The sequence below is a fragment of the Oryzias latipes genome, chromosome 11 (genome assembly GCF_002234675.1).
Source record: "Oryzias latipes chromosome 11, ASM223467v1".
Taxonomy (NCBI): Eukaryota; Metazoa; Chordata; class Actinopteri; order Beloniformes; family Adrianichthyidae; genus Oryzias; species Oryzias latipes.
In genome coordinates this window covers 16,186,660-16,209,784 of record NC_019869.2, presented here as the reverse complement: position 1 = coordinate 16,209,784, position 23,125 = coordinate 16,186,660, and the positions used below count along the sequence as shown (strand labels likewise).

Genomic DNA, 23,125 nt, shown 5'->3' with positions numbered 1-23,125 from the left:
TTTCTAAAATATCATAAAAATACTTTTTCTTGTGCTATACAAGAACACTTCTGGCCACCAAACCACTGACCAACATATTGACAAATGACCATTAAAAGCTCTGAAAATCAAAATGTTATTTTGCTCTTGTAAAGCAAAAACATGGACCGGCAGTTTCTCTTTGCTTCACAGGTGTGAACAATGACCACAGGAATATACACTGGATGGATAATCTGTGAAATTACACAGGATTCTGATTGTCAAAAAAGAACCTTAAAGTGGGACTTTGTTTTCTCAGCTGAACTCATAAATGTGCAAAATGGGTAATTGGTACAAACTCTAATTGGAGCAAATTATAGTTTTGCTGAGTCCAACCATGGGTCAACCTACCATGCAATCCATAGGAAATTTCTACCCATTGAAACCAAACTAGTGGTGATTTGAGGAACTGCAGCTTTAGATACATTCAGGTAAAGAGGGTGGAGGGTGTGCATAAACACATGCTCAATGCGTTGTACACATGAGGCATGTGTAGCTACTAGAAAAAAGTTTTTGTTTTTTTTTTGTTTTTTTTAAAGGTAGGATTTGCAAGGGGAGGCATGAAAAACATCTTTAAAATGTTGGTATCTGTTATCTGAGCGAAGAGCCTGGGATTGAAGAGCTGTCAGAGGACTACCTCTGAGAGCTTTCACCACACAGAGGAGAGACTTTACATGTATGTGTGCCTGTGCTGCAGTTATTACGTATATGGGAGAGATCGAGGCGCTGAATGGACAATCGATGAAAGTAAGAGCGCCTTCCATCGACTATTGCCAACCTGCCAGCTGTCAATCCTGAAAGGTTCAAATTAAGAGGAAACACGAAGAAGAGCTAAGATACAGTAGTGTGTGTGTGATGGGGGGGGGGGAGACTGGAGCACCCCTGTCTTTGACACATTCCTATCCAACTGTCCCCGCTGTTGTCGTTTTATGAAGAAAGGAGTGGTGGGCTGACACCCAGCAGAGGGGTAAGGAGTTTCCGCTGCATACTAACCCCAGCATCCCAGCCGGGGGAAGAGAGGACCAGGAATAGAAGCTACTGAATAACGTTCATCCAGACCTGTCAAGTGAAACAGAGTCAAGCCAGAGCCCTGAAGCGCCTCAAGTTACAGACAGAAAATGCTTCTCCCTCTGGGTTGCCCGCCTGCTTGCAGACCCATAAACATTATGCGCTAATTGTCATTTAACCCATCGTGGCCGCTGCATATTTTCTACTAACAAGCAATTACACAATGCTCCCCCATCTGAAAGCAGCTGAGCTGCTGTGAAGAGAGCATAAGCTGTGAGAGCCTTTTCCCAAAAAACCCAGTTCATTTCAATTTCACACAGATGTGATTGTTCTGTATACTAATGTCCCGAATGCCGACTGATTTACATTTGAAGGCGGCCTCTTTCTACAGCCCTATGAAGCAAAGCTCCGAAGGATTTTGGAGAGCCTTTAAGCCAGTGTCCGCTATAAATATTAAACATGCATTCAACCGAACATTTAAGTTGATAGCAGCACGTACGATTTAAATATTTGAATTAAAACATACTCATGTGAAGTGTTTTGGGCATTAAGCTGTTGAATGGCAGATTATTGTTTTTGTGTGATGGTAGCAGCTCATAGAGTATGAGCAGAGGGTGTGAGAGCCCCTTTCTTTCAGTGTAAACCAGATAAGAATCTTATTCTCTTTTAACGGGACTCACTGAACAGGTTTAATGGAAAAACAAGCATGCACACACACTTGTTTTTTTTCTGTTTCAGATTTTTTAGATGTGTTCAATCGCTGCTGTCTTTTTTTAAGATGCTGAAATCCTATTTCTCTGAAGAAGCCATTCAGCAGGAATCTACAAAGTAAGGTTTGATGAAAGAAAGTTTTTAAAGACTAATGGTCAACTGAACATTCATGTTTTCCAACTGAGTGCTGGAACTCTCAGAAAAACCCTAACCTGAGTAAGGACCTAAAGCTTCTTGCCTTAAAGACCCACTCGGATGAAAGGGGCAGTGGGATGGCACTACGGGGGCAGGAGGTGGCAGGAGGGTGGCACTCTGAAATCAGCCAATAATCAGCCGATTTTGGGGACCTTGGAGACCCTCCTATCTGTCAATTATTGTGCTGCTGCAGTCCTGCCACCCGCCAGTCACTGGACCGTCATTGCACGAGCTCTGACTGCTACTGACCGATGTCAACAAAATCATCCAGTCACCATAAAATTATAACTTTCTCTTAAACGTCTGTGGCCGCCGCATAGCGTATAAAAATGTGACTGCCACCTCTTAATTACAAATGCCACACGGCCACCTGGCAATTTTGCTAAAAAACTTGCATTTAGGTTGCCGCAAGGAGGCATTTTGGGATATGTGACAGTAGTCTAAGCTAGCAGGGGGCATGTAAACAGATGGATGCTGGGAAGTGGGGGCAGGCTTACACTCTGGCCCAAAATTCGGAGGTCAATTTCTAAGGAAGTCCTGCAGCTCTGCTGAAACTTTGTCTGAAAAAATTTACAGGTTTTATGATTTTGCCTAAAAACAGCATAATCATAATTAAGGGACCACTGGCAACGCCTTTAAAATTGATCAAAAGATGGTCAGAGTTGATCTTTAAGGCGACAAACCGGTACATGACGTGAGTTTCATTAAAAAATAATATTCATATTTGGGATGAACAGCAGTGCATGCTTCACCCCATTAACTACTATAAAGCCTTCCACTATTCCTGATAAAAAAGTGGTTTGCGCTGTGTGATCGCAATATTAGAGTGATCTAAAAAATAATAATAAAAAAATAAATATATAAAGAAGAGGAGCAGTGGATTCAGAGGAAAAGGATCAACACACACCTGCACATTGTAGTGAGGACAAACTTCTGAGCGGCGTTAACTTTCTTCAGCCACTGGTCACAAAAAACTTTAACTGATGCTCCCCTCTGTGCTCCATCTGGGTTTCATTCGGTGAAAAACTGTAGGGAAACTAATGGAGTGGAAGATCCCACTCCTCTGTTTCAAACTGTCCAGAGGTCGTTCATTCTCCGCCGTGGAAACGCCATCCATCACCGCGCTCTCAATTCCCACACTGCTACAATGGCGGTAATCAGTTCGACATCCACACCAAAGCCAATTCCCCGAAACTCTATCCCCCTTCCCTAACTGCCTTGACAAAATTAAGTCATAGATGCTGCCAACCTTCTGAAACTGAACTTGGAATTGGAAATTGGATACATCCTTGGAAGAGTAGTCACACAAACATGGTTTTTATTGCACTCACTCCTGTAAATCAGAGCTTATGCAGAATCATTTTCCTTAACTCCGTAATTCTTCTGCTAGACCTAATAAAAAAGCAATTAGTGCCACAAACAAAAAATGACCTAAAAAGGTTTGAACTTTTCCACAGTGAACTAAAAATACACAAATTCCAAATAGCTTTCAACATGCATTGTTATATTAATGATTCTGTGCAAAGACATTAATTTAGACTAATTTGGGTTGTTTTGTTGCCTTAAGTTTTAAATGATAATGATAACTTTGACATGTTAGACCGAGCGCGGCTAGTCTGCAGCTCACCGCTCCCCCCAGGGGATGGGTCAAAATGCGGAGAAGAATTTCCCCATTGTGGGCTAAATAAGATATCGATTATTAATTATTAATTATTATTATTAATTATTATTGCTTTTACATCCAATTGCTATGATGAAGATCTCTTAACTCACTGTGTAAATGTGAAGGACAGCATTAGGACAGCCGAAACTTTTCTCTTTGAATCCATTCCTAATGGGCTTAATTAAAACATTTTTCTTGCAATTGAAACTAATCTTCACTTGCAGTGACGCAAAGACAAGCTGTTAATTTGGCTGCTTTGATAATACAGCAGACCAACGTCATTATGGGCAGTGATTCTATAAAAGAGATACAAGTTCAAGTTCTATTTCAATTCTCACTTATTTAAATCTCTAAAGAGAAAAAATACTTTTATGTATTTTTTTATTTTTTATTTACTGTTTTGTTCACGTCCGGGAATACGTCAGTCAGTACTTAAACACAGCTGTTTACCTGTAGGCCAACAAACATTTGTACTCAGAACACATCAGGTCTATTAAATCATGTCCCCTGTGAAAGGAAATAAAATGTGACTTTAATCTGGAATGCCTTACAAGCTGCCAGTTCATCTAACAATGGACCCTAAGCTTAGCTTTTTCAAAGTCTTCTTTTACAACACATTTTGACAGGTCAGGAAAGTCTTTCCCTCCTTTTTATTATAATCTGTTGCAATTTTATTTCAAATCTTTTATTATTTCGTGTATCTGTCATTTATTTATTGGTGTTTGTTTAACAGCACTTACATTCAAGTCCAGTTGTTTCACATAATTATCAAGGTGGACTAAACTGGAAATACAATACTCTTAAAATAACAATTTGCACAAGTGTCTACCATGAAAAAAAAAAATTCAAGCTACGTAAACTCCGGGATTTAACAGGCATTCAAGAATGCTTAAAGCGGGTTTGTGTAGCCTATGGTGTTAGCACTGGACAAGTAGAGAGGGGCTTCTTCTTCTTTTTCTTTTTCTATCTTTTTCTAGTGCTTGGTGTGAAACGTCAAAGCACTGCAAATCCTGCTCCAGGCTTTTTATTTCACAGCTCTATTCTGATATACAAAAGACTTAGTGTCATATAATTCTGGCCAGACACAAACCACAATTAAACTGGCAAAAATGTTGCCAGTTTTGACAGTAGGCACTTTTGGGAAGGAAGAAGGTCTTCAAATCAGAGTCCCTGATTTTTCAAAGTTTGACCTGGTTTAACTTGCAATGCACATTTCGTAGGTAGAGTCAATGTGGCAACATGTGAATGCGAAAGTTTTAGACGCAGAAGCCACTGCTCCTCCTTTTTTCCCATAGACTTTTCCTTAGAAGCGGTGGCTTGAACCCGCGTCGCTGACAGCGGCGTGAACGTAGCTTTAGAGTCCTGTGAACTTTCATTTCACCTTTCTACCCATTTGTTGATTTTGCTTTTCAGAGGAAACTGTTAGCTTCTCCGTATTGCATCTTTCATCCCTTTTGAAAAGTTTCATGCTGCTGATAGCTGTACGGAGCAAGTGATGTTCCAACCATCCTATTAGCACGCTTCCCTTCACACTTTCATTTCTGCTGAAAAAAGCCTGACTCAAGTCCAAAGCTATTTAACCCGCCAGTTTAGACACAGTCTCTTTGCACATTAGCAGTCAGAAAGACTTATAGCAGCAGCAGCACAGAGTCGACAGAAAGCGTGTGGGGAGAAGAAAAAGACACACATGAAAGAGCAGCGCTCATCTTATAAACAGGCTTTTCTCTGCGTCCAGCCCGTCAACCAGGCAGCCGCTCTCCCACTCATCATGACGTTTGCGAGGCTGCAGCCGAGAACAGGTGGAGCATTTCGCTTCGCCCTTCAGACGCATCCACAAGGATTAAGAAATCCTTCTTTCGTGCAAAAAGCCCACCACCTGGAAATTGACTCTAGGACGGGGGAGAAGAAAACACTGCAGACCCTGACACATGAATCACTTCGTACTTTTCAATCAAAACTTTTTAAAAGCATTTTTTAAAAACACAATCGCCCAGGAGGGAGGAGGCTGGCTCAGGGAGAGGTTGAACGGCCATTCCAAAATTAAAATAGTGACTTTAAAAAAGCAATACAACTTTCCATAATGGTGTTGCTGCTTTTAGCAGGAGCAGGATAAATGGAAAAATAATTTTTTTGTACACTCCGTTCTGCATTTGACTTGTGCCCTGCTGATGGCTGTAATCAGCATAAATGTGAAGGTGGAACATGATACTAGTGTGTCCGTGCATTTTAAAATCCAAACAGCTTTGCAATAATATTCCATTTGATAATAATGTACCAAATTTCAGCAGCAAACAGCTCATTACCGATGTATTTTTGGATGAGAGCCCAGCCTTAATGTTTCCACGCCGTTTTGCTAAATTCAGATCGTTTCTGCTCATCGGTCACTCTGAATGAGAACGTCCATTTCAATAGAATCATAAACTAACAACTCTCTCTTTGTGTTTTTATGTGCTCAGATCAGGTCAAGCAACGCCTAACATAAACTAAATAGTTCACTGCATTAATGGCCTTTGTGTGTTTAATGGTCCCTAGTGGAAGCTCTAACCTCCACAAGTTATGGACCTTCAGCATGCAGGTCACTTTGATGCTCTCAAACTTATGCAGGTGGAGGCTGAAGCTGCAAACTCACAAATGTCACCTAAAAAAATTGAAATGCGTTAGCTTTAAAAGTGCTCTGAATGGGGGTAAAAAGCTAGGACATCCAGCGCAGAGTCACAGATTTCAAATATGAACTGTTTCACATCTTCATGGTCACACCAGCTGCACCTGACAGGAAGAAATCTACAAATACTGTTTCCAAATATGCAAACCTTTGACAGTATGCTCTATGATATCTGCGATTTTTCAGTTTATGTTGCCTCTGGGTGAGCCTTTGATGCACTCCAGCCCCTGCAGCCTTCAACAGGATAAGCGGTTTATAAAACGGATGGTTGGATATTCTAATTCCAATGAGGCAAACAGATTAGCAGATTATTGCCATAATTGCCTTGTTCATAATGAGACCGGCGTCACTCCTTTTGTTAGCCAGCTATGCAATCCCTCATTGGGTTAAACTTAATTTAATATCATTTGTTAACCATAGCTTAAGATGTAGGCTCTGCTCAGTTTAAGCCTACAGGCATTGTTCTTTGTGGGTAATGAGAAGAATGCTGGACCACATTTTAGAAAAGGCAATACAAAAAATTTTAAAAATGATCTGGTGACAGCTAATTTTATTTTTAATCAAATCATTTGTGTCTTTGTAAAGCAGAGATTACCGAGTGGAAAGATATTATTTCAAATGTTTTCCCCAGTGAGGAAAAGAAAAGGGCAGATGCCGCATAAATCCCTATTAGCAGGGTGGAAGACTATTTTATTTATTTATCTATTTATTTATTTATTTTTTACACATTCTCATTTATTACATTTATTTATTGTTTCTTAAGGTGGAATCGAAATCTATGGATTTCAAAATGTTTAAAACAATTTTTTGCAAACAGTTTATATCTTACTTATTTGAAAAATGACAAAGTCAGTTTTCTCTAAGTGCTGAAAAATTCAGTGGACAGAAAAAATATCATAAATCTTCTTGTTCTTTTTTTAGATAATTTAATAAAGACTCCCACATAACTGAACCTTCCCTGTTAAACATGCAAACAAGTGTTTGACATGGAATGTAAACAGAAATATGAAAATGGATGAGAAATAATGCTTTGTTTATTGACGTTTCTTTGCAGAAACTTCAATTAACAACAGAAATTACAGAAAAACATCTGTGCATGATTTGAAAAAAACGCATGAATAGATATAGAGATCAGAATGTAAGCAAAGATAATAAAGGGAAATTGTTTCAGCAATTATTTGAAACTGAAATGTAAACGACAACAATATGAAACTATAAAATTTGAGGCTAATTTTATTCAAAGTATAGATCGAGTATTAATTACTAAAAATGTTTTTATTGGTTTGCAACGTTTTTTCCACTTTATTTCCCCTAGGGTCTATTCAAGATTGTGGCAGCCTCTGCCTTCTACAGAAATGTGTGTGTGCATGTGTGTGTCACAGTGGATCACATCCTCACCCATCACACACACTTCTCAACAATTGTATCACTGCAGTTAACACAGGGAACTTGTCAGAAGTGCCAAAAAAAACAAGCATTAGCTCTATGTGAGAATATCAATGACTAAAAATTATTTTTTTCTTCACAAGAAAGGAATAAAAGTTAGCGAGAAAATAAAACTTTCACTAATCCTTCTAAACGTGAAGCACATCATAGTTGATGCTTCCTCACCACCTGCTGCTGCCCTTTCTTCCTGCTAATTTGTGCCTCGCTCAGTGAACGTGAATCACAGGAAACAGGACGGCAGAACAAACAGGTTTGTTTAGTTTACATTTACACGATGGCAACATGCGGCACGTCGTGAACTCGACGATGCTGACGGTGACGCATGTGGGCTGCGATGAGGACAGATGTTCAGAAACAGCTCCAGCCTCACTAATCTGTTTTGCACTTTCATTTGGTCTAATTGTGATGGACTGGATCATCTGTTCCCACCAAAGAAAGACAGAAAGAGCCAAAGACACTTCTGGCTGAGTGACAGGTGAGCATTTCCACCAAAAGCAGCAGGGAAGAAAAAATAATGAAACGAGTCTGAGAAGAGAGCCCACAGGGCCTGCAGAGGAGCACCAGGCAATATCTCAAGTCATTTGACAATGATATAATATTAAAGGAGAAAATAGAAAAGCCTGCTTTTCAATGAGCTCTGTAATTCTATCATGCAAATGAAAACGCTCATTGGTTGCCAAAAGACCGCATGTCCGATTCCATCGGGAGTACTGAATGGTTTAAAGTTAAAATATATCACCAGCCCTTTGTATGGAAGAAAACTCAATTTTGGAGAAATCCACTGAGTGAACTGTGTGAATAATGACGTGACTATGAGAATAAAGACGGAAGAGTCAGAGAGACTTTTTTTCCTTTTGCCTGATGTGTCAAAATGGAAAAGAAATTAAGAAAGACAGAGCTTGTTCTGCAGCTCTCGCTCCCAATCTCTCAATCAAGGGGCTAAATTAGAGAAGGATGTCGAAGCAATTTATCAGGTTTAGCTGCAGCCACCAGATAGAGGCGAGGGACGGAGGCGGGGAGGGGGGACGCTTTGGTTATTTATGGGCGCATCAGGACAGAAGGATTCAGGATCCATCAGTGAAAATTACATTGTGGATTTCAGTGGAGAACATGTGGGCATATTACTCACATAGACATATTTAATTTGAGGTCTAGCAGCTAATATCCCCCTGAGCTATGCAGGCCCGAATAAGGGATGGGGGATACAGATCTGGTACAGCCAGATTTCTTTAATGATCAAACTTTTTATTCCCTGTAGAACTAAAAGATTTCTTTGCGATGTCAACATTGTTTAGTTTTTCTCCCCCTCCAACTTTTATAATAGAGCTGCGGGTTGCAGTCATTATGATAATAGTCATAATAATGGTAATTACTGGAGTCGAGGTGTCAAGTAGCACAAATGAACTCAAACAGACCCTAAAGAAACAACATGTCTGGAGCTGGAGCCTCTTACTCTTCACAGGGGTTCATCCACAAAGCAGGTCTGACTTGTGTGTTTGATTAAGCATCAGTCACTTTGATTTCAAGTTCCTGAACACACCATGACATTTCAGACTCACATTTTGATGAGCAGAAACATAGGGGACTTGCAGATAAACACAGGATATAAGAAGTGATAGTAAGAAGAAGAGCAACAGGCATGAGAGATGAGCTCATTTATTGATTGTCGGTTGATGCAGAGGAGGGCAGTATGCTGGATTTCTGGACAGAATTATGCTTCCACCAAAGCACAGTCATTTCCCTGGAGGTTTGTGGTTATTTCAGCAGAACAATACCAGACCTCGTTCTGTATGACTAACAGCAGCACGGCTTGGTACATACAGTGTGTGCTGACTCCTGCCGTCCACAAATACTGCCTATTTAAACCACATGGACGTTCCTGAAGAGTAGGATCAAACACAAGTATAGGATGTTAGAATCTCAGATACCCCCAAAGAATGGATCATCGCAAAAGTCTCTCAAATGTACTCAATGTGAACGTTTTGGTTTTAAACCTTTCAAGAAAGGCTGATATCATATTCTTGAATCACTGACAAATTATCAATTTAAATGATGAACATTTCACATGCAATTGACTATGTCCACCAAAAAAAGCTATTATCATAATAAGCTTCATCCAAAGTTTGAAAGAATAAAATGAGGAAGCAAAACATGCACATTAAAAGGCTATACAGCTAACCCTTTGTCCCATCAGATTGAAAGTTGTTGGACGTAGAATATGAAAATTGTTTTTTGGTGTTTTTAACATATTTGTGTGCCGTTTTTCTCAAAATAGAGGACTTGTATAAAATACATTAAGCTCAAAATGTCATGTGAGGGGAGGCTCGAGAGCCGGTAGGACCCAGACGCAGAGACGGGAGGCCAAAGGGTTCAAGACTAGTGGGTTTATTAACCAAACAAAAGGCGCTGCAGAGCAGGATAACAAAAACAAAACAAAAACTCACTGTGGCGTGGCGAGGGACATGGAACGAGGACGCTAAGACAGGATGACGTAAACACCATGACACAAGCTAATGGACCAGCACAAGAGGAAGGGAGAGACGAGACTTAAATACAGACAAGGCAGACAAGACACAGGTGAACATGATCAGGACAGATTGGGACAAAGGAAGTAAAACTCAAAAACATGACAAGACAGGAAACCTTTCAAAATAAAACAGGAAACAGAACCAAACAAGACAGAACAAGAACTAAAACAAAAACCTAGACAAAACAAACTCAAACCATGACACAAAATTGCATTTCTAAACAGTTCTTTATTCATATCATTGTGAATCAGAAGCAGATGAAAAAATTCAGTTTGGAAAAAAGCTTATTGTGATGTAGAAAATCTAACAGGCAGACCACAAGTTCCCTGCTCACTCCATTCTGACTTATCTGCTTGTAGACGACTACATCCATGTAAATCTTTTTTTGTGTGTGTCTGAACTGGTATCTGGCTCAAAACTGCAAACAGCTCCAATATTGCCATCCATTTCTATTGCACCTGTAATGTTAGGTTGGGGTTGTGAGGGACTGTAAGCTAGCAGGAGAGTGTAAACAGATGGATGATGGGAAGTAAGCCAACCATCCCTCCCATAACTCTGAGGCTACTTTCTAACGAACTACTTCTGCTCTGCAGAAACTATGTCCTGTAAAACAACACCAATTTTTGAGATTTTGGCTAAAAATTGCATAATCATGATTAAATGACAACTGGGAATGCTTTTTCCAACACATCAAAAGATGATTGCAGTGGGACTTTAATGAAGTCTTAATCCACAAATTCAATACATTTGAAATCATGCCACATAACGTTATTATTAGTTATTAACAAATCAGATTATTAGTTATTAACAAATCAGACGTTTAATCAGCTGTTTTACTTGTTTTATTTTAAGAGTTGAATAAAAAAATTGACATAAATTCAAGGCAAACCTGTGTTTTGCAACATAAGGACAACCAGGTGGAAGTAATGAGTTAAAATTTTCAAGAGGATTAGTCTGCCTGGATAGCAAACACATTTCAGAAAACCTGCTTTTTTCTATAAAACAAAACTGAACCTTCCTTAATGTTTTGATATTTAAAGAGCGAGTCTAGACAGAGCAGGGATGTAGGTACAGACCCTCTTAACAGCCGCTCACAGCTGACCCCCCCCCCCCCCCCTGCTGTGCTGTCTTCTTCCACTGAGAGACTGATTAGGCATTAGAGCCCATCTTTTGCAGTCTCTTCTCTCCCATGTTAGACCAGATGTTGAAAAATACCGCAGCTCAGCTGCTAATCTCAACCTTTCAGTTTGGTTCTTCTCTCCAAAACACTGGCAGCAGCGCAGAAATTCGCTCATAGAGGGGTAGGCAGGACTTCCTAACAGCTATAAAAAAAAAAAAAAAAAAAAAGAAAAAAAAAACTCTGAAAAGATTACGACTGGAAAATAATATGTTAAAAAATGTTTCGGAATAGTTGACCCATGTCACAGTAAAATGTTCTTTTTCTTTTTTGGGGGAGGGAACTGAAAGTAAAACTTTTTGTCAAAGTGGGTTTTTCATATCCATCTGTGGAACTCTAATCAGGGAAATCGGTACGAAGCGTAGACAGCTTGCAGTCAGATAACTGACACAAATGCTGCTGTAGAATTCAGCAAAATTGGACCATCAAAAATATTTCCACAAAACTGATTTGTAGCACAGACCTGATGCTGTTTCCTGTTCTCTGATTTCAGTCTGGTGTTTGCAGTGACCTGTCACTGCGGCAGACAATACGTCAAAGTCTCCTAATGAAGGCTGACAGGAACCCATGTCCCATTGTTAATATAAAATGTGGACTGTTTCCTGTCAGTTTTCCATCTGACAGCTGCGGAAGACATGCAGGTCTGTGCCAGCAAATTTTCCTGAACAGAAATATGCAGTCTGACAGCCTTAATTGTCACATTCATGTCCCTTTCTGTGAGAAAAAGAAAAAAAAAAAAGCAGCAACTACTGTTTGCCAGAAAAAGCCTTTCATTTGTTGCCAGGTTTGAATTGATCTAATTGAAAAATAACAAAAGAAATGATCTAATTAGATATGGCATGTATTGCAAAACGAAAAAACCACACAATGTGGGCTGTACCTTTAAATGACACTGATATTCCACATTATATGCGAGGGATTCACATGGAAATGTGCCGCAGCCTGAACGCTAATCTCGGTCAAATGGAGTAAGAAGGGAGGCTCACTGGAATTATGCAAATGAGAAACGATGCTGTCTAGAAGAAGCAGTTGATCAAGATTATCGCCAGTGACACACAAACACGGACGGAAATGTGTGCAGTCAATTTAGACGGCAATACTGAAGCTGCAAAGGAAGCGTACAGGCAAGAGAAATGTTCCTCTCTTTAGACTGTTGATGTGGAGAAGCACAAATGGTTTACACAATAATGATTTAGTCATAAAATATGTTTCTTTTTTTTGTTGTACTTATTACATTGAGCTATATAGCAAATCCTGAAGACAGCTAATGAAAGAGTGGTTTAGAAACATTTGGTCGGCTCATTTCTGGTAAATGAAGAGCTTAAAATGATTCACTTTTGAAAAACCTGAAGTCAGGTCAGTTAAAAAACTAGAGTGTTGGTTAATGTCATCAACGGATTTATTTAAATATTTAGCTCCTGAAATGTGACAGACAAACCTCAGTGAGGCAAAAGAGGAACCAGCAACAAAAACGGGCGTCTTTGATGCAGACAGCTCAACTGCAGTTTGGATTAGCATCAAAATGAACGGAACTCCTGTTCACACCCATTTACTTAAAACTGTTTTTTCTAAGGATGTCACATTATTCTCTGCCTAATAGTATAAATGAAATTCACATTCCGGACTTCAAAAAAAAGGATTTATTCCCAAATTTGGTACCTAAAGATTCAAGAAACACCTACCCAAAACATTATTGTCTTACCCATCATGCTTTTTGTTTCCAATTTTCCTCAATTCTTTCAGTGTTTTGTTAACATTATTTTCCTAAAAGAAAGATTAACTTTCCTGCTGAGTCTGATCCCAGAGCGCACAAATTAGGTCTGGCAGTCAATCCTGAAGTTTTTACACTTCTTTTTACTCTGTTTTAGCAGAGATATGTTAAAGACAACTTTGATCATTGGCTTGGTTGAAGAGAAACTCCAGTAATTGCGAAGAGATTTCTCATATCCCATTGGTCTAGGCAAGGACATGATTACAGCATGTTTAATATTTAAATAGTCATAAATATGGAACGATAAAGCTGCGCACAGCCACTGAAGCTTTTCCAGGAAATGATATCTGAAACTGTCATATACAGTATATCATGTAATTGGAATTAGCAGGCAAAGTTTTGCAGCAGGTTAAAAGAGAATTCAAACCAGAGGAGGATGGTGAAAGTTTTACCCAAAATGTACAGTATCTTTGACATTTCTCAGGATATTTGCTATTAAAAGCCAGAGAATGAAGGTCCATAAATAGTGTGGTGCCATTTCAGAGACAATCCACAATGGCCTTGGCTTTCCAGCACAGCCACTTGAGCCAGGACAGGAAATTGGCTTCTTATCTTTCGTGCCTCTGGGATCAGCACTTCCCCAGGAACTAAAACGGTTTCACTTTCCTCCCAATCACCTCGATCACTACTGGATATGATCAGCATTCATATCTGATTGGACAAAAAGGTAAATGATATTAAGTGATTGCCTTATGATTACTGGTCTGCTTTTGTGAGTAAACCTAACTCTCTTTAAGGGTGCATTCACAGCAGCAGGTTTGATTCGCACCAGTTTTGTCCAAGAAGACCCAGCTGCAAACAACAAGATGGCGTCTAGACATCCTCAACCAAACCCGGACGTTCACCCTCCTTAACATATTATTTGAAAAAAAACTTTACTAAAAGTTTTTACAATTCTGAACATTTTTGTCATTGTTTTTTCACCCATTTCAATCACGGCAGCCATAAAATACAAAATAAAGAATTATAAAAAGAAACTATAAGTCACCCTTTTGAGAGAAAAACACGGTTCTGAACAAATCCACCAAGCTCTGTCTAATGCTGCGTTCACACCGAACACGATACACGCGTCACATCTAGTACCAATCTTGCCATGCGCATCAAATTTGATGCTCACTAAATATATAACAACGCAATAAATATAAATAAATAAAAGAATAATAGTGTCTTGTTGCAAATAAGAAATTATATGAAAGTTCAGAAAAAGAAACATCAAATTCTCCTACATGTTTTTTTTAGACAGCCCTTCTTCTTCTCAAAGGGGTTGAGGTGAAACTAATGAGAAACAGTGGCTAAAGAGCAACCAGTTGTTAATGGGAAAATAACTAAATAAGAGCATTTTTTTCTTTTCTTTTTTAAATCACAAGTAAGTCACTCCTGAATACATTCCTGAGCAATTTGCTTCAAACGTTTTTTTTTTTTTTTAAATTGTTCTGTATTCAAGTCCCACTCCGACTATGTTTTGATCTAATCATTACTCCGATGGGAGTAAAGGACGTAAGAATGTATTACAAGAAACAAAATAAGCTTTCAACAAGGCAATACAGAAGAAAATGTTGATTATAAAGAAGTTGTAATAAATTGAACATGACCTGGTTTGAAGGTGTGAGCAATTATACACAGTTTTTGCTCTTAATTTATATTAGCACCTTTTGAAACCACAGGTATAAACAGGTGAAATAAGATTTGCTGCATAAGTAGCAACTTCTCAGTGATGTCACTGACACTTTAAATGGCCATCTTCACATTTGCACATCATCCACAGATGTTGTCTTTTTTTTCATCTGATGCAAGTGTTGCAGATTATTGCTGCCACCAGTTCCAGATTTGGTAACTGTGGCAAACCCTCTTAGAACGAGGCTGCCTTCTGAACCCTCTTTTCTCTGCTTGAGAAATCCCTGCCTGGGGCTCGGTGATGATGCAAAGGGAGCAAACAAATGTTACGGCGCCTATTAATCGCCCACATGGGTACAACAGAAAATGTCACAAAGTCACGATGCAGCCTGATCCACCAGTGAACTCCCACACAAACGGTAAAAGAAATTTCCATTTTGACACCAGAGAACTGTGTCTGGAGAAGAAACAGAGTAGATGGAAAGAGAAAGAGTTCTCGAGTCCCAGAAGTCTGTAAAAGCCACGGAGCTCCAGACTGCCAGAGCAGGAAGACAGGGCAGCCGTGCTTCTGTAAACATTTTCACACTTGTGACTCTCCCCACAGCTCCCTTCCTTCCCAAACAATGAAACCTGGAAGGAGCAGGAGCAGTGACATGCATGGATGGAGGAAGAGGAGGGCTGGGAGGGGCTGGCACCCTTTTAAATTCCACAGAGCTGTTCCAACAAAAGGGACCCCACTCTGGAGCCGGCGAGGAGCAGCAGCCCGCCTGGCGGGCTTTAACGGGGTTAAGAGCACAACACTATGAAAGAGTGAGGTAAGGGCCAATGAATAAAAGAAGACAATGCAAACCTGAGCAGCGTTTGAAAGTGGCCTCACCCTGCATAGCAGAAAAAGGCAAATGAGGGAGGAAGGCCACGACGATTTTGTGCATCTGTGCACTTTGAGGAGATCGGAGCTCCAACTTCTCTCCGGCATCCTTGGATCAGTTCCATTGTGATTCATGGCCCTGCTCCTGTTGCTGCGCTCTGCAATCCCTCTTCCTATTGACACCTGTTTGCCGGAGAACCACAAAGGACTGCCAAGGTGCTGGGCATGATATGGTTTAATTCTAGGTATGTGATCTCAAATTTGCTTAGTAAGTCATTTTTCAACAAAAGGCCGTGAACAGGGGCAAAAAAAATGCTGACTAAGCACACACTGGCTTGGTGGCATACAAATTTATGAATGAAAAGCTTTCTGGAGTCTCGGCAGTGCAGCTCGCTGAGAGTCAACAGCATCTTATTCCAGTCACGGCAAAGATGGTCCAGACAGAAAGAAGCTTGCAGAATAAAAAGAGTTCCGCAACAAAGAAATGCGAAACAAAAGCTGTATCCATAACAACAAAGCCTGAGTGCGGTCTGCCAAACCAACTTCTACCTCCGGATTCCAGAGCTGCATCTTTGATTCGGCTGCAACAGCATCATACACGACTTCAGGATGTGAGGTTGGCAGTTTATCAACATTTTGATTGTGATGAACATTTGCACAGGATTTCCATAAACTTTGAACCAAACATCATGATTCTTATCTGGTTTTCAGATGCCGATTTCCTGCTTTGCCTGAGAACGTATACTGAACCAGGCAATGACATAATAGTTACTGCCTCCAGTGCTCCACAGCAAGCAGGAAGTGTTCCTAAATGTTCCACAAAATTCCTCAGAAACGCTGAGAAGAACGTGCTGGCACATTTACTAGAAAAGGAAGATGTTTTGCTCTGGATAATATTTTATTCTCATTTTTTCATAGGATCCAGTTAGTATAATACTGACTTAGTAATTTTGGGCCTCAGTATCTGCTGCTCTAAAGTCTGGACCACATTAGAAGATTGTAGCAAATTGTTATAAACATTTGGACCACACCCACAAGGAAAACTAAATTGATTGAATCGGTTTGTTTGTACAGTGTGAGGCAAAGACACCAAACCACACAGTAGCAGATTCCACCCACAAGAGAATCTGAAATCCTTGAGAATCCCTAAAGATCAATTATTGTAAAACTGACTTCCTTTTTCTTCTCGCAGTCAAAATCACAAAGGAAAATTTCCCAGATGAAGTTGTGGAGACCGAATTTGGCATTTATTAACATGCCATTTTTGCTTTTCCATATAGCTTGTTTTTATAAAAAGGGACACGTTTTCAGTTTATGTGGCTATAAATGCTTTAAAAAGCTCAGTGCAGCTTTGTCATGGGATGTAAACACACAATATCAGCTGCCTGGTGACAGAAAAAGAAGTTGACAACAGAGGTCACCTTAAGGTGCAATATAAGGAATGCAAACAACTTCAAACCAAGAAAACAATAAATGCTAATTTTTGTGATCCCTCCGTCCCTAACATGGAAATGATCCACGTCCTGATGAACAATTCAAGATTCCACCATAAACTGACCTCTTGAAGTGCGCAGGAAACATCAACACTTCAGTATTTGCACTTTTGTTGTTTTATTTTTATTGAAAGTGTTTTGAAAGGAGAAAAAATATTGAAAAGAAAAAGTATGGTAAAAAACATGCTGGACTCTGAAACTTTGCTGGAATACAGCTGTTTCTACAACTTCTTATTAAATTGAAAACTTTTCCTGCTGAGCTGCTGCTTCACTGCTGTCTGTCTGTTTTCAATAAGCTCCACAACAGTGATCTGAAAGACTAACAAACTTGACGTGTCTGTTCAGACTGCAGCTAACTCCAAAAGATAAATAAAACATAAAACTGTATATTTTACAAATACTGTGCATTCAAGCATAAATTAAAAAAAATCTATAATTCATGCTATTTTGACTCTTCAGAGCAGATATGTGCAGATTAAAACAGATCTGTTTCACTTTTGCCTGCAGCATGAGTGTAGCTGAAAGATTGTGTCTTGTGTGCACACACAAATACAAAAACACAAACATTCTTGTTTTACGGGGTTTGAAAACTGGTTCATAATCAATAAAGTGCATTAGATTTATAAAACAACACATTTGCTCTCAACAGTGATGAAAGCAGTAAGGTGGGACTGAGTTTTTAACAAAACGCTCCCTCCTTTCAATTAAAAAAGTGTATACAGACTGGACACTTTTGATTCCCTTAAAGTGAACCAGAGTTCGTTTCCCCCGATAATCCAGAACAAATTTTCAGTATGAATACACCCAAGGGGACCCTGGTCCGGGACCAGGAACCGCTTATAGACCCATCTTTTGAGCTGGTCCGAGTCCTCAGATTTTTTCCGAATAGGATCCGTGTTCGGAGCTGAACAACTGAACCAAAACGGCTACCATAGCAGTCTAGATGTTCAAAATTGGCCAGCGAAACATAAAGTTTGAATAAGTAAACTACCCCAACAAGGATTGCAAAGCACAGGGCTTTCTTTATTCTTTCTCTGGTTACTTTGCCCCACCTCATAATTCTTAGCCAAGGACTGACGAGATCGTGATTTTGTTTACGAGCTTTGGTTTGAAACATAAAAGTCTGCTTGACAGCAGTCTGAATACAGAACAAACACAAGGACTTGATCCGAACCTGGTCAGGATCAATGGACTCTTCCAGTCTGAATACACCCCTTTTATTAAGTACACAACAAACTAAAGCTTGAATTTATCTGACGTAGAATATACTTTATTTTATTCTTAATGAGAACATTTTTTGTTTCTTTTTATTTAGAATTATGAATACTGTGGAAGTGAACAAAGACTTCCCTTTTTTCACAAGCCTGCATGTTCAAGTCTGTCATTTTGCCGCAAAAATACTGTAATCAAGCAGCAAAGCTTGATAATGTCGTGTTCTGGGCGACAACTATCAGCACACTTGGCAGCTCTGACAAAGATATAACAAGCTGGCCTTAATGCGGACAGCCCCCAGCATTACTATGGAGTTTGTGCTGATGTGAGTCACTCATACACTCCAAATTAGCATCAATCGTTTGCGCTCAAGGGAGTGATTATCACCAGGAAGAGCCCTTGACATTTGAGTTCTAGACTCGAGGTCAACGCCCAGAACTGCTAATTTTTGGTTCAAACATGGCTCCAGCTTGGGTCTATTTTTCCCCTCACACTGTAATCACAGACTTGTGTCCATGAAGCCCTCCAGGCTATAGGTGATGTCTTAAATACCCCACAGTTTGCAAAGTTTCCCATATAAACAAGCCCACAAAGGAAAAGATTAAAATGTCACATGCTAAAACACATCATTACAACGCCTCCAAACAGGCTCATGTTGAGCATCCAGCAGCTTCACATAATCACTGACATTTGGACTTAGCATGGAACTTTTAATCAACGGTGAGAGCCCAAACCCTCTCTAAATCAAAACGCTGCAGCGTTCTGGATATTTTAGCCCTTTCGAGACACTTTTGTTCATTAACTCCCTAAGTTCCAGACAGAAAAAGTTTTTGACTTTGCCAACTTCTAGAATATCTTAAAATCCCTTCAGGCTTCACTCATGCAAGACCTTGAAATGATAAATGGACTATTTTTTTTTCTCCCTTTGTTGACCACTAAAGGTGCTTTAACACCACAAGCTACATTCCTTTCTTTATGCAGCAGTTAGTCTGCCCACTATTTTTCTTCTGCCCAGAATGATTGGTTTCTCAGCAATGAGATCAGAACGTGTGACATTTACTACAGCAAAAGCCAGGAATCGGCACAGCTCTGGAATAAACGAGAACAAAAAATCCCTTTGAAGAGCCGAGGAGGCCAAATGAACTAAACATCTTTTTGTGTTTCTATTTTAAGGCGGCATCATTTCGGACCTGTGCCATGCTAACACTGACCCGTTAACCTTTTGTTTGGGAAATGGCCAGGGAAGGGACTCATTCAGACATGACTTTCATGAGTTCAACTGCTGCTAGATGAAACATATGTCAGAGAGAGATTCCATTTTTCCGCCTCCCGCACAAGCCGTAACGTTCCTTGAGCCATAACCCTCTTTTCATAACCGTCAAAGGCTATTTTCCTTTTTCAGCTTTAGTGTCAGATGATAAAAAAAAATCCAATAAAATATAAATCAGCTTCATAAAGGGATATGCATTTATCCAAAAGGTTATTTTTATCTTGAAGAAAAATGGCAAATGTTCTTCCTGTAGTCATTAATCCACCAATAAATCTGTCAGAAGGGAAAAGTCTGAGCCAAAGTGGACAGTAGGCTGTCGCACGTGTGCATTTGGTCCTCTGGTGTGTTTGTGGGTTTAATTACAGCAGTAAAGTGTCTGCCTTTCCCGTACATACTTCCCTCTGGCAAAAAAAAAAAGAAAACCGTTTTTTTTTTCTCCTCTCCGCTGCAACATTTTCAGCTTCCCTAGAGGAATGCTAATGCATCCCGGTGCCCAAGTGGGATATTATGTGTCCAATGGGCGTAACTCTGCATCTTTTATTTATTTATTTACGATTTGGGAGGCGAGTAAAATGAGGAAAGACGGGAGACAGCGTAGGATTTCCGGAGCCTTTCCTATGTTGAATGAAGGATAAACCCCACTCTGATAGGTTGAGGATATCAGAGGTGAAATCAGCTGCTAAACATATGCAAACAATAACACGCCACTATGCAAAGCGGAAAATAATCAGCTATGAGACTGATAATCATTGCCCACCTGCTCTTCAGATTAGCTAATCAGTCCTTCTTCTCCACCGAGCCATCAAGGGGACTCTTCATCATTGACATTTCAGCACAGGACCCAGCCGACAGAGGCAAGTCTCAGAGGAGAAGAGGGCACCTGAAGTGACTTAATTATCATTGCTACAGTGATATCCTCTCAGCTCTCTTTTGCCTTTTTCACTCAAGGTTAACAAGGTTCTTTTAACATCGTTGTTTCTCTGCTGACATCAACGCCTCTTGCTGAGTGCCGCTTCGTTTTCCACATCACTGCAAAACTGTGTTAAACTGCAGGTAAACATGCAGAAATCAGACTAACAATCAGGTTGAAGAAAAGGTTAACAAGTCAGTAAAATATGGAGATTCTGATATCAGCTGGTTAAGTGGCTGACGTGTGAGTGTGGGGGTCTTACCCTTCAACTTGTGTTTGCTGTGCGTTCAAATTAATTCATAACCTGTGGGGATGCTGTCATGACAATCTGACAGCTTTCTAACAATCCAGGCCGGATGTGACATGGTGACTGTCACCCTCACACGGACACGCAGCGGAGAGAGGTCCTGCTCCGGACGCTTTCCACTGTTTCACTTGTGCAAACCTAACGCCAACCACAATGAGCATCTCACCCCACAAAAGATCACACTGTCAGCCATTATGCAACAGATGCTACAGAAAAATGCAAAGAAGGGACTCTGCAGGATCCTTAGCCTTGAAATAACTTGCCCTCCGATTCTGTTTGATCTCAGAGGCTCGGAGCAGCATCCACACTCAGGATGACACTCTCCCTCCTCCATTATGACCTATCTTCCCTTTCCTTGGTGACAATTTGGGGACAGCTCTGACAGATGATCCGGGTGGGATCCAGGTGAAAACAAGGGGATGACAGATTTTTCTGAGGATTAGTGCAGCCCAATGTTAGGGACTTTGCAGGTGGTCAATGTTAAAATAAAAATTACATTTCTATCTTGAAATAGGCCTTAAACCAACAGTGGAACTTCATTTAATGCATCACTGAAGATGTATTTCTGACTATTAACTCTGTATTAACACAATAGCATTTATTATGTTTTTTCAAGTGGCATTGAATGCCATGGGAAATTTTCCCGCCATGATCACGCGCAGCTGTAATCTATCCTTCAATTATCATCCAGTCTGCATCTTAACAAGCTCCCGCTCGTTGTTGTTGGGGCACCTGAAGACCAGGGGCCGCGCCATTCTCATGCTTCTGCTCCGAGCGCGCGTGTTGCTCCGCAGAATGCGGAGCACTTTGAATCATTATTTTGGTCGACAGTCACAATCAGACCTGCGCTCGAGTTTACGCCTGCACATTTCCCAGCAGGTAAACACAGATTACAGGTTAGTCGTGCAGCAGGGGTTTGTAAAAGGCTCAGGAAGGATTAGGCTTTCCTGAACAGTCACCTGCCGACTCAATGCAATGTATTAGAACAAAAACCACACAGCCGGTGAGCCACACCCCGCATAACTTCACTCCTAGTAAAAGCCAGTCCGGACAATAAAGTTTTACAGTTGGTCTGAGTCCACAGCGGACGTACCGACGTTACACAGGGCGCCCGCGCGCTGCTTGGGCAGGAAAAGTGCGCAGGACGGCTCGCGCTCAGGACGCACGAGGAACAGCGGAAGAAGGGAAACTCCGGGAGATTCGGCTGCGGTCAACTGCAGCTCGGGTCATGTGTTCTTACCTTTGATGTTGAGGAGGACTGCTGCTGCCAGGAGCCAAGCGTTGGTCAGCGTAGACGCCGGCCAGCGCGCGCGCTGTCCTCCTGCCATTTGTTTTAACAACGTGGACGTAAATAAATATCCACAGAAGCGTGGTGTGTCCTTCCAAATTATTCCGTCTCCGACCCCGCCAACAAACTTGACAGTTCACGTTGAATCGGCCAAGTTGGAGCTGTCTTGACTGCTTGTCCTTCCCTTTAACCTGGGGCGCGCGGGGGTTTGTGTCAATGACAGGAAAAGCCCAGCCCCTCGTCCCGATGACCCAACCTCGGTGCGCCCTCAGCGGGTTGCGGCTGAGCGTTCGTCAGGACCGCAGCGTGCGGGAGCAAAGTCCGGTGTGCGTGAGTTCCGGCGGAGCTCCGAGTGTTTGATGCGGGGAGCGGCGCGGGGAGTAGGAGTGTGATGTCAGCAGAGCGTCACCAAGAGGACTCGAGCCGCAGCGCCGATCGCAGCCTGATCTGACAGGACCAGCTGATGCGCGCACGCGCCTGCATACCTGGCTGAGGGCGGGTTCGAGTCGACACGACGAAGACCGGAAAGAAACGAAGAGAATCTGAGAACCGAAGCCTCCTGCTTCTCCAGAAACAAATTACTCAGACTCTGAGACCAAACATGACTTTCACTTCAACTTGAATGTTAACAAAGAGATTTTCAAACTTGTTATGGCTTTTCAAAGCAAGACAAAAGCGAAACTAAAAACCTTCATTCACTAAGAAAATAAAACCAAGGGAAAATAAAATAAATACCATGAACTGAAAGCAAGTACGTAATGAACGTTTCATTCAGAAAAATACCTATTCCTATTCATTTTAATATGAGAGCACACTTTATGTTATAGTTTTTTTTCTCAATATTTTTATATCAGTAATAATGTTCACATCCTCTTTGTGAGATGAACTTGTATAAACACATCAGACTAAGGCCTATCGAACATCATTACTGAGTTTTGCATTTTTACGTTTGTCCTCTACTAATCCATCATCTGTTTTGTCCCT

At 40.7% G+C, this 23,125-nt stretch overlaps 1 protein-coding gene across 3 annotated transcripts in view; it reads right to left on the bottom strand.

The window, feature by feature from the left end:
• LOC101156103 (poliovirus receptor) overlaps positions 1-22,847 on the bottom strand; it is a 340,329-nt gene extending 317,482 nt beyond the window's left edge. The window contains exon 1 of one of the 3 annotated variants that reach the window (XM_011481006.3): positions 22,094-22,847. In XM_011481006.3, the coding sequence (XP_011479308.1) occupies positions 22,094-22,181 (88 nt within the window). In that variant the 5' untranslated portion in view covers positions 22,182-22,847. The remainder of the gene's footprint in view (positions 1-22,093) is intronic. The other 2 variants (XM_011481008.3, XM_011481007.3) reach the window with 2 other exon arrangements.
• Between the last annotated feature and the right edge of the window lie 278 nt (positions 22,848-23,125).